The 15497-nt window shown below is 42.2% G+C and overlaps 1 protein-coding gene across 1 annotated transcript in view; it reads right to left on the bottom strand.

The window, feature by feature from the left end:
• LMLN (leishmanolysin like peptidase) overlaps positions 1-15497 on the bottom strand; it is a gene marked incomplete at its 5' end in the record, with an annotated part of 89662 nt that overhangs the window by 21237 nt on the left and 52928 nt on the right. The window contains 2 exon segments of the mRNA XM_014590171.1: positions 244-376; positions 10116-10226. Of these exon segments, the coding sequence (XP_014445657.1) occupies positions 244-376; positions 10116-10226 (244 nt within the window).

Raw genomic sequence — 15497 nt, 5'->3', positions numbered from 1 at the left:
CGCCGGGCGCATGAGCGTGCGTGTCCAAGATCCCAAAAGAATGGAGAAGAGATTGGGGCGTGGCCATCCCCCCGGGGGGTGATTTCTTGCTTTCTGTCTCTCTGTTTTTCTCTGTTTTTCTGGTGAACGTATGCGCCCCATAGCAAAAACCTCTCCAAAAAAAAAAAGAAAGAAAGAAAAGAAAAGTCAGCGACTGCATTATAAAAAGTTGAATCCTACAATTGTACCCCAAACAAGTGTTACCTGGTACTCCTGTGGTAAAGGTTTGGGAAACTTCTGCAAATTACACACTGCAACTGCTCGCTGGTCCTGTCTACAAGTCAACTGCAACGGATTGCTCCGGAGCGTGTCACAGAAAGGGCTCAGCATCTGCCTCCTGCACAAGAGAAACACCTGGTATCAAACGGTGAGGGAAACACTGCAAGTCCACACAGAGCCCACCTCTTCCATTACAGTTTAGTATATTTTAATCAAGTGACAATTATTTTTTAAAGAGTAAAAGGAAATACTTAATGTAGATATGGAAGATTAATGGTGGATATGGTCTAACACTGTTTCACTGCTAAAAAATAAAATTTTGTTTACCTCCTTCTCCACTTTAGTCAGTAAAATTGAGTTCCCCAATCTGGCTTTGTGTTTTTAATGCCAACTAATGAAATTTCAGATCCTTGCTTAAAGCTATAAACCTTCATAATTAATAAATACAGTCTGAGAAAGAGGGGTGATGACCCCTTTGCCTTGAAGCTATAAAGAGTAAAAATTTCCTATACCATGATGTAGTTTAAGAAATGTCATTTCACAATTTGTTAAATTGCCAATATTCATAAGACATTCTTGTTTTCCTGAGCAAAATGAAGATTGGTTAAATATTCATTACCAATTTGTTCTGGTTCCTGTTAAATCTAATCCTGGAAGTATAATTTGAAGAAAGGGGTCTTATAAATTCTCCAAAGATGACTGCATTGTCCCTCTAAGGAAAAAAGCCTTCAAATGAATCTGTAGTTCTAACTAGTCACCTCACTGATAATTTATAATATAAAATGATAACTTATAATATGAAATTAATATTAATGCCAGAAAACTAATGTTATAAATAAAATCTCAGTATTCCTAAACAACAGAAATCCTACTAAGACCGGTCTGCCGTCTTTCCGGTCCAACACCCAGCGAAAAGCCAGAATCTATGTGCATCTGAGGTGGGCCTATCTCTGGCCCTTTGACCAGAAAGCCTTGCCCTAAACCTCTCTTTCTGGCCGAACACTTGGCAAAAAGCCAGGTAGGGTTGTCTCTGTCTTCTTTCTGTCTGTTTTTATCTTTCCCTCTCCCTTTCTCTAGAAATTCTTATATTCTTATCTAGAAATTCTTTTCTCTGACCTCTCCTTTCTCTTGCTAATTTCAGAATCCAAGTGCATCTGAGGTGGGCCAAACCCTGCCCCTTTAACTAGAAAGCCTCTGCCCTTTTTGTGTGGCATGTGTGCTAGCAGGCTGCACGGTTCTCTTTTTTTTTTTTTGCCTTTTTCTTTAAAAAAAAATTTTTCCCTTTTCATTGTTTTGTGTTGTCTTTGTGTTTGCTTTTTTGTTTTTTAGTATTTTTCCCTCTGTTCCCTTTCTTTAATCTAAGTTTCTCACCTTGCTTCTTACCTTACACACATTGAGTGTCTAGGCAGGTCTAGGTGCACAGTAGTGAAACATCTGAATATTTTCAGGATCATATTAAACTTCAACCCCCACTGAACTGGTACAGAAAGGGAGAAACTCATCTTCATAAATCTATATTGAAATTTCTTTCTGTGGATACCACATTGCAAAACACTGTAGTAGAGAAATAGGCATAGAAGTACCTCACAGTAAAGTGAAGCATATGAGCTTACAGTAGCAGAAATCTCTAACAAGTTAGCCAACCATGAATATGCCACCAAATGACTAAAGATCAGAGAAGAGAGTCTGCAAAGCACGCAGCAGGAGAAATACGGAGCTGCGGTGAGTGCAGCTCATCTCCTCCCACACACCTCTGAATTCTTAGTTGAAACCCCGCAGCTCAGCCCAGGTGCACCTATTCCCTTGAAACTGTGAGGCCTAGTAATATCCAGTTCCACTGACAAAAGTGCAGGTTGCTTGCTGAGAGTCAGGGAAACAGAACTGCAGAAATATTGTAGGTCATCTCCTTCTGCACACCTCTAACACTCAGAATTAACTTCAGAAAGGTAGGAAGTAACATATAGTCCATCAGATGACCAGAAACCACCACAAAGGCACAAGAAATACAGAAATCAAGAAAATATCTCTACCCAAGGGGAAAAAACAGCCCTTCATCATCCACAGATAGTAAAATGGAACTCACAGAAATGTCAGATAAAGACTTTAGAATATTCATAGTGACAAAGCTAACAGAGATGCAAGAGAAGAGAGACCATGAACTCCAGAAAATGCAGGAGAAAAGAGACAATGAGTTCCAGGAGGTGTGGAAATTATTCCACGATCTGAAAGAAGAAATATACACCATAAAAAAGAATCAAATGGAACTGTTAGAGATGAAGGCTGTAACACAGGAAATCAAAATCTCCCTTGAAAGTATTAAAAGCAGATTAGATCATGCAGAAGATCAAATCTTAGAAGACAGAACCTCTGACCTAGAAAAGTTCACCAAAAAGACTTAGAAAATAACCCAAAAAAACCAGAATACTATATGAGTAATACTAGATATCATTAGATGCCCAAGCATATGGATAATTGGTATCCCAGAAGGTGAAAAAACTAATCTATTCCATGAAATCCTGGAAGAAAACTTTCCAAATCTAGAGGAGGCATTCAAATATCCAGACCCAAGAAATACAAAGGACCCCAAATAGAATCGACCCAAGAAGATCTCCTCCAAGGCACATCATAGGTTGACTAAAACCACAGAGACAAGATACTAAGATTAGCAAGAAAAAAAGTCAAGTTACTTTCAAAGGATATCCCATCAGGCTAACATGGGACCTCTTGTCAGAAACAATCCAAGCAAGGAAAGAATGGGAAAGTATATTCAAAGTGTTCAGTGAGAAACAATTTCAACCAAGAATACTGTATGTACCAAGATTACCCACATGGGAAGAAAAGATAAAAACATTCTCAGATAAACAAAACCTGAAAGTCCAGCTCTTCAAGAAGTTCTGAAGGGACTAATATACCAGGAAAACTAAAGACAGACAGACAAGTAAGGGAACAAAAAATGACTAGGAAAAAGGCCAACTTAGTGATAGGGAAAAGTTCCGAAATATCGGTGATAATGTCGAATGTTAATGGAAAGGTCAGACCACAGTAACACTGCAAATACAACAAGAGAGGGATTACATGAGACTGAACTGGTAAAATGAATTCTATTACTTTTTTCTAAAACATTACTGATTTTCTTCTATGCTTTGTCTTTTCAATTGAAGGATTTTTGTTTATTTTTGAGTTGTTGATAGGTACAGCAATTTTTTTAAAAAATAATTTTTTTAGTTGAAACCTAAATTTTTCTCCCTTCCTCTCTGCAATTGGAAAATATTTGTGAGCATTCTTATTTTGTGGCGGAATGGTTATTTGCGTAATTTCAATAATACCAAACTATTTGTTGCCTTGCATCAGAAATTGAATTCTTCTGGGGCTTTATGCAAATAACAGACCAAATTGAGATTAACTTAATTTAAAAAAAAAAAATTTAGTTTATAATTCTCTTTAGTAAAGGGGAATAGAGAGAGAAAAAAAATGTTTCAGAAGAAAATTACAGGCACCTGTCACTAGATTCTACCTTTGCCCATACTTTTAGTTTAACATCTTTTGTGAATCGATAAAATGTGGAAAAAAAAAAAAAAAGTTCAGTATGAAAGGGAGGGAGGGGAAAGGGGAAGGAAAAAAACTGGTAAAAGTATGCTTAATTGGCAAAAAAAGAGAGAAGCTATTTGCTGATGATAATGTATATATTAATATCTTTGTCTTGACTGACATGCATGGTATTTCTGTTGGAGGAAGAAATGTATACTGTACAGACATGTGTTTAATGTAAATCTTTTTTATTTTTTTTTAAGTTTTTTTTTTTTTTGGAGAGGTTTTTGCTACAGGCAATGTGCACTCACCAGAAAGACAGAGAGAGATGGAGAAACAAAGCGAGAAATCACACGCCCCCATGGGGGGGATGGCTATGCCGCAATCCCTTCTCCTCCATTCTCCTTTCGGGATCTTGGGCACGCACGCACACGCGCCTGGCTTGAGTTTAAGCCTCCAGGTCTGGGACTTAAACCGCGATTGACAACATGGGAGTCCAGCGACATAGCCATTATGCTAACTGCTGGTCCCTAAAAAAGATTTTTAAGCTTAATAAAATATTATAAACACACATAGGCAGGACCAGGAGATGGCATAATGGCTACATCACTGGACTCCCCTGTAGTCAACTGCGACCTGGACCTGGCAACTTAAACTCATGCTGGGTGTGTCTGTGTGCGTGCCCAAGATCCCGAGCAGAGAATGGAGGAGAAGTGATTGTAGCAAGGTTTTCCACCCCCCCGGGGGGTTGTTTTCTTGCTTTCTGTCTCTCTGTCTCTCTCTGTGTTTATGGAGAGCGCATGAGCCCTGTAGCAAACCCCCCCCCAAAAAAAAAACTACACACATGCACAAAAATAAAAAGAGACTGGTCTGCCAAACTATAACAGGATCACTGATATTTTTCCTCTTCTACCTATTTGTTAAGGAGAAACAGCTTATGCTATGTTAAGAGTTCTGAATTTTTTTTAGAGTTTTTTTGCTATAGGACATGTGCATTTGCTGGAGAGACAGAGAGAGACACAGAGAAACAGAAAACAAGAAATCACCACCCAGAGAGGATAGCCATGGCGCAATCCCTTCTCCATTTTCTTCTCGGTACTTTTGGCATGCATGCACACGCTCCTGGTGTGAATCTAATCCACCAGGCCCGAGACTTGAACCATGGTCGACTATATGGGAGTCCAGTGACGTAACCAGTATGCCATCTGCTGGCCCCTAAAGTTCTAATTTTAAGGAAGATTAAGACTTATTTCATTTTGGGAACCAGCAGTTAGCGTAATGGCTATGTCGCTGGACTCCCACGTAGTCAACCGCGGTTCGCGTCCCGGACCCGGTGGCTTAAAACTCACGCCGGGCACGTGTGCGTGCGTGCCCAAGATCCCAAGAGGAGAATGGAGGAGAAGGGATTGCAGCGTGACCATCCCCCCTGGGGGGTGATTTCTCGCTTTCTGTCTCTATGTCTCTCTCTGTCTGGCGAGCGCACGCGCCCTATAGCAAAAATCTCTCTCAAAAAAAAAAAAAAAAAAGACTTATTTCATTTAGATTAATACAGTACATCAATAAAACATCTTTAAGGGATCACAGCTGCCTAAAATAAGACATGAAATACCTACTACAGTCTTCAGTGAACTCGAAGCGGCAAGGAGACAAAGGTCCTCAAGTCATCACACAGGTTTAGGTTCAAATAACAGAGCCATCGACTTGGAATTTATTTAACTCTCTTGAGTTTCAGATACAACACACTCAGTGCCTAGCAAGTACAAGTTACTCATTAATGAAATTTCCACTGTCTACCCCACTTTTGAAATATCTTCAATATGGGGCAACTTTATAACTTCCCATGATAAAGTCTGCAATGAGGATGACTTATAATTTTTTTTTTTGAGAGAATTTTTGCTATAGCGTGCATGTGCTCACCAGAGAGACAGAGAGAGACAGAAAGTGAGAAATCACCTCCCAGGGGGACTGGCCATGCCATAGTCCCTTTTTGTCCAGTCTCCTCTTGGAATTTTGGCCATGTACGCACATGTGCCCTGCATGAGTTTTAAGCCACTAGGTCTGGGACTCAAACCATGAGAGTCCATCAATGTAACCATTATGCCATGTGCCGGTCCAAAGACTGGTAATTTTTAGTCACTTTCTCAACAGCATAAAACTCATTTCTTTTTTTTCTAAAACAAAAGGGTATATTTACTTTAATTTAAAAAAAGTTGTTTTGGCGCCAGCAGGAGGTGTGGAGTTTAAGGTGCTAGATCCCACGTGGCTGCCTCCACATTTGAGTTCTGGACCCACGCCCTATAGCAAAAACCTCTCAAAAAAAAAAAAAAAAAAAAAAAAAAAAAAAAAAAAAACCACAAGGCACATGTGTATAAAGTGCCCAAAATCCCTGGAGGAGAATGGAGTGGAAGAGACTGCAGCATGGTCATCTTCTCTGGGGAGGTGATTTCTCACTTTCCCTCTTTCTCATTCTCTGACAAGGACATGTGTACTATAGCAAAAACTAAAAACAAGAAAAGAAAGAAAAAAATTTTGGCTAAATGAATAAAAAGGAACAAAGAGGTCAGAGGTCAAAACTTTGTGATTTACGAGGCACATGTGCATACTCAAAATCCTGAAAGGAGGGTGAGATGGAGAAGAGATTGCGGTGTGACCGGACCCCATATGGAGTGTTTTCTTGCTTTCCCCTTCTCTTTCTCTCCCTGTCTCTAGTGAGTGCATGTGCCCTCTGGCAACTTAATAACAACAAAAATTTGTGATTTAAAACTTTCAAAGTTAGGGGACCAGCAGATGGCATAGTGGCTATGTTGCTGGGCTCCCATGTAGTTGACTGTGATTCAAGTCCCAGACCCGGTGGCCTAAACTCACAGCAGGTGTGTGTGCGTGTATGCCCAAGATCCTAAAAGCAGAATGGAGTAGAAGGGATTGCAGTGTGGCCATCCCTCCTGGGGGGTGATTTCTCGCTTTCTGTCTGTCTGTCTCTTTCTGGAGAGAGTACGTCCCCTATATCAAAAACCTTTCCAAAAAAAAAAAAAATCTCAGTGTTAGAGCTGTTCAAAATTCACAGCTTACAAATTCTAGAGCAGCACTGTCCAATAGAACTATGCTGTCCAGTATATAGGGCGTAACCATATGTGGTTGTTAACCACTGGAAATGTGACTCGCCAACTGCGGGAGTTTTAGATTTAACTCTAATCAATGTATATACAAATTGAAGAAGCCACATGAGGTTAGTGGCACCACACTGGACAGTGCAGCTGTGGAGCCAGTATTAACGTCAAACAAGCAAGACACAAGGGTTAGGGAATTTATCAGTTTTAGTTGATTCAAAATGTAGAAACCACCATATTTTGAATGTGTACAGATTCAAGTGACACAAAGAGTTCGGTTCTGCCTGTGTTCAGCCAATCTCTTCACACACTGCTTGCTGGGCCAAGGAGAACCCCAGCTGATGAAGCCCGGAAGTTAAGCACCATCCCCTGTTCTCAACAGGGTCATGGCGAAATCTGTGAGAGAACTCAGAGATAAGGCCTTTGAAGCCAGAAGATAGCTATGTGCTGTAAATAATTCTGGAAATCAGTGCTTTACAAGTGAGATCTGAATGCTATGACAAGGGCCAGGAGAACTTCAACTCTTAGGTCAAATCCTGCCTAACTTGATTTTTATTGGCCCATTTTTCCCACAACCTGTTTAGTAATAAACTATTACTGGAACACAGCTGTGTCTGTTCATTTCATCGCCTGCTGTACAAAAGCAGAGTTAAGTAGCTGTGACAGGGCCTGCTCTGGGGCCTTCTAGTTAAGGCAGTCAGATCTCACATAGCCAGCTGTATGGTTTGGGTCCAGACCAGGCAGCTTAAAAAATGCTAGATGTGGGACCAGCAGTTAGCGTAATGGCTATGTCACTGAACTCCCACGTAGTCGACCGCGGTTCGTGTCCCAGACTCAGTGGCTTAAAGCTCACGCTGGGTGCGTGTGCATGCGTGCCCAGGTTCCCAAGAGGAGAGTGGAAGAGAGAGGATTGTGGCGTGGCCATCCCCCCTGGGGGATGATTTCTCGCTTTCTATCTCTCTGTCTCTCTGGAGAGTGCACGCGCCCTATAGCAAAGACCTCTCCAAAAAAAGAAAAGAAAAGAAATCTGTCCTACAGATGTCGTGTGTACGTGCACATCCAAAATCCCAAAAGGAGGGAGAGATGGAGGAAAAGGGATTCCTGGGGTCGGGGGCGGGGGGGTCCTCCTCTCCCTCTCTCTGTCTTTGTCTCTCTCTGGCGGGGGCAGGGGCGGGGGGGTCCTCCTCTCCCTCGCTCTGTCTTTGTCTCTCTCTGGTAAATCCATGTACCCTCCAGCAAAAAAAAAAAGAAAAAAAAGAAAGAGCAGTGGTGACAGAGACTATAATAATCCTGAAAACCTAAAATTTTTACTCTCTGGCCCTTTACCAAAAACTGCTGGCCATTGGTTTATGATTCAAAGGATAGGCGTGGGCTGGCCCGAGCACAGCAGTTGAGGGGCACACAGAGGAAGCTGGGTCCCAGTATGGCTGACCAAGATTTAAATCCCAGCTCTGGAGGCTTGAAAAGCAAGCACACTGGCCATGCCCATATGCCCAGAATCCTGACAGCATGGGAAATCAGAGGACAGAGGAGTACAATATGACTAGGTTCCACTGGGAGGTGCTTTCTCTCCCTCTCTCCTGCATGTGCATGTACCTTCTGGCATTAAAAAAAGAAAAAGAAAAAGAAAAAAGGATGTGGGCTCTGTGGCCTGGAGGTTAAGGCAGCTGGCTACCACATGGCCAATTGCACAGTTCAAGTCGTGGATCTGCCAGCGTGAGAAACATGCCAGGTGTGTTCTGTGCTCAGAAGCCCGAAAGGAGGAAGAGAGAGGGCTGCAGTAAGACCATTCCCAATGGGGTGGGGGTGCTTTCTCCTTTCTCTCTCTCTTTGGCAAGTGTACATGGCTTCTAGCACCAAAAAAAAAAAAAAAAAAAAAAGACAGGAAGCTCACAGTTTTAGATTCTGAGAATGTGCAAGATAAATTCCCTTCTTGATTTTTGATCTTAGGTGATCCTAGGTGATAATGTCAATTTTCTCAAAAAATTGATACACAAGTTGGGTTGGTCCTGTGGCCTAGTGGTAAAGGGAACTGGAACCGTATAGCTGATGGTTCAAATCCTGGCCCTAGAAGATGAGAAACGTGCCAGTTAAGTGTGTGCATGTTCGATAGCAGGTTGGAGAAATGGAGAAGGGATTGTGGTAGGACTATGCCCCGCTGAGGGTGTGTTTTCCTTCTCCTAGTTCTGTCTCTCTCTAGTGAGAGTGCATAGACCTATTGGCAATTAAAAAAAAAAATGCTACTTATGATATTGTTATCAAGAATCTGTAGATGGTTTTCTATATATTTTGAAATTGAACTGCTCAGACCATATTTTGAAAACAGCTGACATTTTTTTTTTTTTTGGAGAGGTTTCAGCTATAGGGCATGTGCGCTTGCCAGAAAGAGAGAGACAGAGAGACAAAAAGCAAAAAAACACCCCCTGGGGGGATGGCCACGCCGCAATCCCTTCGTCTCCATTCTCCTCTTGGGATCATTTTTTTTTTTGGAGAGGTTTTTGCTATAGGGTGCATGCGCTCGCCAGACAGAGACAGAGAGAAAGAAAGTTTTTTTAGTGTGTCCACTGGAGCATGGCGGGGGGTGCAACGGCGAAAGTTTACCCCAGCCTGTGTCCATCAGCGGGAGACGGCCACTGAGGGTATCGTAGCGCACATCTGAGAGGCAGGGGAGGGCAAGGGAGCGAGAGAGCTGTGCCCAGACGCGACGCTGTCCGATGGAAAAGCGGGCCCCAGTGCCCACTGCGCGGCGGCAGACAAATAGGCCGTATGGTGCATTTCCTTCTACTTGTAGGAGGACACCCTGCTACGTACACAAGTAAGTTAAAGAAAGGGTGGCTTAGAGACTGAAAGGTGACCTGATGGTTAAAAGCACTAGACTCCCCATGGCCAACCATGGTTCAAGTCCCAGACCTGGTGGCTTCCTTTCCCACTTTTCCTCTCTCTTTGTCTCTCTCTGGTCAAATTGAAAAATAATAAAGTTAAAATAATTATTTTTTAAAGATTTATTTTTATTTTATTTATTCATTCATTTATTTTAATTTGACCAGAGAGAGAGAAGGAAAATGAGAAAGGAAGCCACCAAGTCTGGGACTTGAACAGTGGTCTAGTGCCTTAACCATTATGCCACCCGCTGGCCCAAAATAAAATAATTCTTTAAAAAAAAAAAAGAAAGAAAGAAATGAACTGTGTAATCAAAAGCATTGTGAGGAAACATGTGCTTACTTCTGTCTCTGCTGATCAATCCAGAATTTGCAGCTCTTCCTGACAAAGTCGCAGCCCATTCCCCGGCCCCAGTCTAACTTCTCAGCCATGCTGTAATTTGCTTTATACCAGCTGTGGAAACAATTCAAACAAAACACTTTTTAATACTATCATTTTAAAAACAATTCAGCAAATCAATTACAAATCACGACAATAAGCAAATCAAGACCTTAAAAAGGACTATAGGGGAGGCCATCTAGAGGCGTAGTGGTTAACAGGTGCTGGAATCCCACATGATCCACTGTGGTCGGAGTCCCCGACTGTAGGGAGTGGCAGAATCTGGGTAAAACAATGGCAGTCTTTGGAATGAGTAAAGGCACAGTTTCCCATGATTTGTGCCCACGTTGCAAGGCCAGCAGAGGTAGAAACTGTATCAGCCAAACTGGGCCAGGGGAGACAAGAAAAGGCTAGAACTGCAAGACACAGGGTGTTTCACAGCATGCTCTTACATACGATAAGGCATCCAGCTCCACATCATGCATCCACCCTTTTTGCCTATAAAAGAATAAACGTGGGAACAGTCAGGGCCGTGGCTATCTCCATCAGAGATGCCTGGACCACCCAGTCCTCGCTTCTCTCTACTTGTGTGTTTGTGTGTCTTATCTCTAAATCTGCCATCGCTCCCCCTCAGGTGTACGTCTTGCCAAGCAGGCCTTGACACCAGACCCGATGGCTTAAAACTCACGCCAGGCCCATGTGTGCGTATGCCCAAAATCCTGAGAGGAGAAGGGACTGCTGCATGGCTATCCCACCTGAGGGGTGGCTTCTCATTTTGTGTCTCTCTATGTCTCAGACAAGCACACGCCCTATATTAAAAATCTCTCTAACAACAACAAAAAAAAGGGACTGCGGTAGTCATGAGCACAAGTGAGCATTACACAGCCCTCGCTACAGAAGGGCTGCTATACCAGACTGCCAGACCAGGGACTGCATAGCCAGGCTTACGTAAAAGCACTTCCATATTTGGGAAACCAAACAAAAACATTTCCATTTTAATTTTCAAAGACAACAGATGTCACAGAGTACCAAGTGGTTAGGATGTAAGACAAGGGGAATAGGGGCCAAAAAAACAAAGAGAATGAGAGAAAGTGAGCCAAGAGCACACTGAGGAAGACGTCCTGGAGTTACCAGTGGGCTGGCCTTTACCTACTCTGGCCCTAGTTCCTTGTTCTTCTGCAGCTGGCCCTAGTTCCTTGTTCTTCCGACCTTGGATCTGTGACAGTCTAGCAATATGGCTCTGTTTGTGACTAAACATTATAACATTACAAGACAAATGAATACTATGTTTAATACATTTTTTAAAAAGTTTTTGTGTCAGGGGTATGTGCACTCACCAGAGAGAAGCAGAGAGCAAGAGAGGTACAGAAGAAAAGAGAAATCGCTGCCCAGGGGGATGGTGGCGGCGATCCCGTCTCCATTCTCCTCTGGGGATTTTGGGCATGCATGCACATGCACCTAGTATATTTCCAAGTCGCAAGTCTGGGACTCAAACCACATGGCTGTCCATGCGGGATCCCGTTGCTACCTGGTTAACTCGCTATGTGTAACACTTTTAAAATGTCCCAATTTCAGAAAAAAGAAAACACTGATCTAGTTTGCCAACAAATTTAATCAAAGGCAATGAGCCTACTTTTATTAGTTTTCCATCTTTATTCTTGGGGACAATTCATTTGCAAAATAGTCATTGTAATTGTAATTATATAACTATACAAAATAGTTACTTTGCCTATCTGAATTATATCTTGTTTCTTTAGCATTATCAAAACAATATATAAAAACATGGTTAAAAAAGACAGAACTCTGGGGACCAGCAGGTGGTGTGGTAGATAAAGGCGCTAGACTCCCACATGGCGACCCTGGTTTGAGTCCCGGACCTGACAGCTTGCTGTCTCTTTCTCTCTTTCTGTCTCTGTCTGGTCAAATTAAAAAAATAATACTGACAAATGGAATTAAATAATTAATTAATTAATTTTAAAAAAAGAAAGAAAGATCTCAGTACTAGCAGTTGGCATAATGGCTATGTCGCTGGACTCCCATGTAGCTGACCGTGGTTTGAGTCCCGGACCCAGTGGCTTAAATTCACATTGGGCGTGTGTGTGTGTGTGTGTGTGCGCACGCATGCCCAAGATCCCAGAGGAGAACGAAAGAGAAGGGATTGCGGTGTGGCCATCCCCCCAGGGGGTGATTTCTCACTATCTATCTGATGAGCGCACCCCCTCAAAAAAGAAAGAAAGAAAGAAAGAAAGAAAGAAAGAAAGAAAGAAAGAAAGAAAGAAAGAAAAGACAGATCTCATATGACTTAGTATGGTTCAAATCCTAGCTATGGTGGCTTAAAATCACCGGATACATATGCATAGATGCCCCAAATCTTAATAGGAAGGTGAAATGGAAGAAGAGATTGTGGTATGACCATGCCCCACTAGGGGAATGCTTTCTCCTACTTTCTCTCTGGAGAGCACACATCCCCTCTGGCAATTAAAAAACAAAAATTGGGAGGCTGGCAGGTGGCGTGGTGGATTCCCACATGGCTGACTGAGGTTAAAGTCTTGGACTTGGCAGCTTGCCTTCTTACTTTCTCTCTCTCTCTCTCTCTCTGGACAAATTAAAAAAATAAGAAGTGAAATAAATAAATAATTCTAAAGAAAAAAGTTGGGCCAGCTGGTGGCATGATGGCTAAGGTAGCTAGATCCCACAGGGCTGGCCGCGCAGTTTGAGTCTTGGAACTGGCAGCTTGTAAAACATGCTGGGCAGGCCAGCAGGTGGCATTGTGGTAACAGCGCTGGACTCTCACTCCAACCATGGCTGACCATGGTTCAAGTCCCAGGCTGGGTACATGTGTGTGTACATGCATGCCCAAAGTCCTAAGAAGAGAATGCAGAAGAAGTGGTTGCGGCCTGGCCATCCCCTTTGGTGTGTGTGTGTGTGTGTGTGTGTGTGTGTGACTTCTCATATTCTCTCTGTCTCTCCATGTCTCCAGCAAGCACACATGCTCTATAGCAAAAACCTCTCTTTAAAAATAAAAGAGGAAAAAATATCAGAGCTATCCCTAGATTATGACAGGCCCAAGGTAATCTACGTAGCACAATGTATAAAGCTTACTAACGGTTATTCACTCAGATGTACAAAATACAAGAGGCTCTAGGTTAAAGCAATGGCCACGAATCATTTATGAGATATTATCTACTGAGATGGATTGGGTCCATCTGTTATAGTTGGAAAGTTTTTGTTGTTTATATATAACTTCATTTAATTTTATGGTATTCAAAATGAAAGAAGGACTAGAACAGATAAGCAAAGGATTTTTCAACTCACAGATAACGAATGAATAGGTTTCTATATAAGAGTCAAGTGCTGGGACCAGTAGTTAGCGTAACAGCCATGTCGTTGGACTTCCATGTAGTTAATTGAGGTTCGAGTCCTGGACCCGGTGGCTTAAACTCACGCCAGGTGCATGTGCGTGTGTGCCCAAGATCCTGAGAGGAGAATGGAGGAGAAGGGACTGCGGTGTGCCCATCCCCCTGGGGGGATTTCTCGCTTTGTCTCTCTTTCTGGCGAGTGCACAGGCCCTATAGCAAAAGCCCAGAGTCAAGTGCTGTCTCTGTGCCTTAGAGAAGGCATAACATAAAGCTCTAAGGAACAATATCATACTCTTTGTGTTTCTGTCTCTGATTCATGGAAGAAATAATAAACTTCAAAAAAAATTAAAAATAGGGAGGGAGTACAAATGGTGGCAAGGAGTAAACCATGTCACTATACAAAGCTGATGCCCATGGGCAGATTCCAAGTTCATGTCCAGAGACCTCCCTTATATAACAGGCTTAGGTACAGTAATGATTTGGGGCTGGCTGATGCCAGAATGGATCACAGTGTCAAGAACCTATTGCGTATGTTTACCTCTCTCTCTTGCTCATGAAAGAAATAATTAAATAAACCTGAAATCTGTATTAAAGAGCACTATCACAAAGCAAATAAATAAATAAATAAATAAATAAATAAATAAATAAATAAGTAAATAAATAAATAAATAAATAAATAAATAAATAAATAAATAAATAAATAAATAAATAAATAAATAAATAAGGGACTGGGGCCAGCAGATGGTGTGGTGGTTAAGGGCGCTGAACTTCCCACATGGCTGACCACAGTTTGAGTCTTGGGCCTGGCGGTTTGCTTTCTCACTTTCCCTCTCTCTCTCACTCTGTCCCTCTCTTGTTAAAATTGAAATAAAGTGAAATAAAATAATTATTAAAAAATAAAACTAATAAATAAGTAAAAAACGGACCAGCATACGGCGTAAGTTACGTCACTGGACTCCCATGTAGTCGACATGGTTTAAGTCCCAGACCTGGCAGTTCAAAACTTACACTGGGTGCGTCTGCCCAAAATCCCTAGAAGAGAATGGAGAAAGGATTGTGGCATGGCCATCCCTCCAGAGGGTGATTTCTCACTTTCTGTCTCTGTCTCTCTTTGTGTCTCCAGTGAGCTCACGTGCCCTATAGCAAAAAAAAAAAAAACCTCTCTTAAAAAAAAAAAAAAAAAAGGAAAGGAAAGGAAAAAAAAAAACTTACAAAAATTGGTTAAAACAATTTAAACTGAAATATCTACCCATATGCTGATGGACATGCACACTGAGCTTCCGTAGGTGTCTCTGCCTATTTAGAAAAAAGTTCACACTTTAAGTTCAAAGTGAACGATGTGCCATTTTTAAGAATTAAGGGGCTAGTTTTATCACTTGCTGGCTAAATGACAATACCATCTCATTTCACCTTTCTGATCCTCAGGTTCCTCTATCCACAGAGCACATACGATACCACCTACTTCACAGAGTTACTGAAGAAATAAATAACATGTGCATGAAGGCACTGATTCAGACCTGCCTTACGCTGGAAAGCCCCGCCTCAAACCTTTCTTTTAAGTGATGTTTGATGCAGGAGAAAGAAGTCTGTGGTTTAACTTTTACTTCTCAGGCACCACTAGACTCATGAGCAATGTGGTGGAAAGGGTATGACCTCGGATTCCAAACCAGACCCGTGTCAATGGGGCCCTCCCAGTTCACCGGTTTACCACGTGGCCAGGCTAAATGAAGGCAGGGCACAGAGTGATTCAAGAGCAGCAGTTTATCAGTACCTGATGAGCTTTCCGACCCTGGGCAAAAAGAGCTGACCTCCTAGGCAGGAGGAAGGAAACCACATCATAAATATCACCAGAAGGGAAGATGCTTTCTGAGCAGCTGGGGCTGAGGAAGTTGCTTCAAAGCAGACTCAAGATACTGTGTGGGCAGCTGCTAGCAGACCTTGGTTCAACGGCTCCCTCCACACCCAGCCACACCCAGACCCTCCCCAA

This window comes from Tupaia chinensis, unplaced genomic scaffold (genome assembly GCF_000334495.1).
Source record: "Tupaia chinensis unplaced genomic scaffold, TupChi_1.0 Scaffold000415_1, whole genome shotgun sequence".
NCBI classification, from domain to species: Eukaryota; Metazoa; Chordata; class Mammalia; order Scandentia; family Tupaiidae; genus Tupaia; species Tupaia belangeri.
Note: the sequence above shows the minus strand (reverse complement) of the source record. Positions and strands in the feature narration are given on the sequence as shown.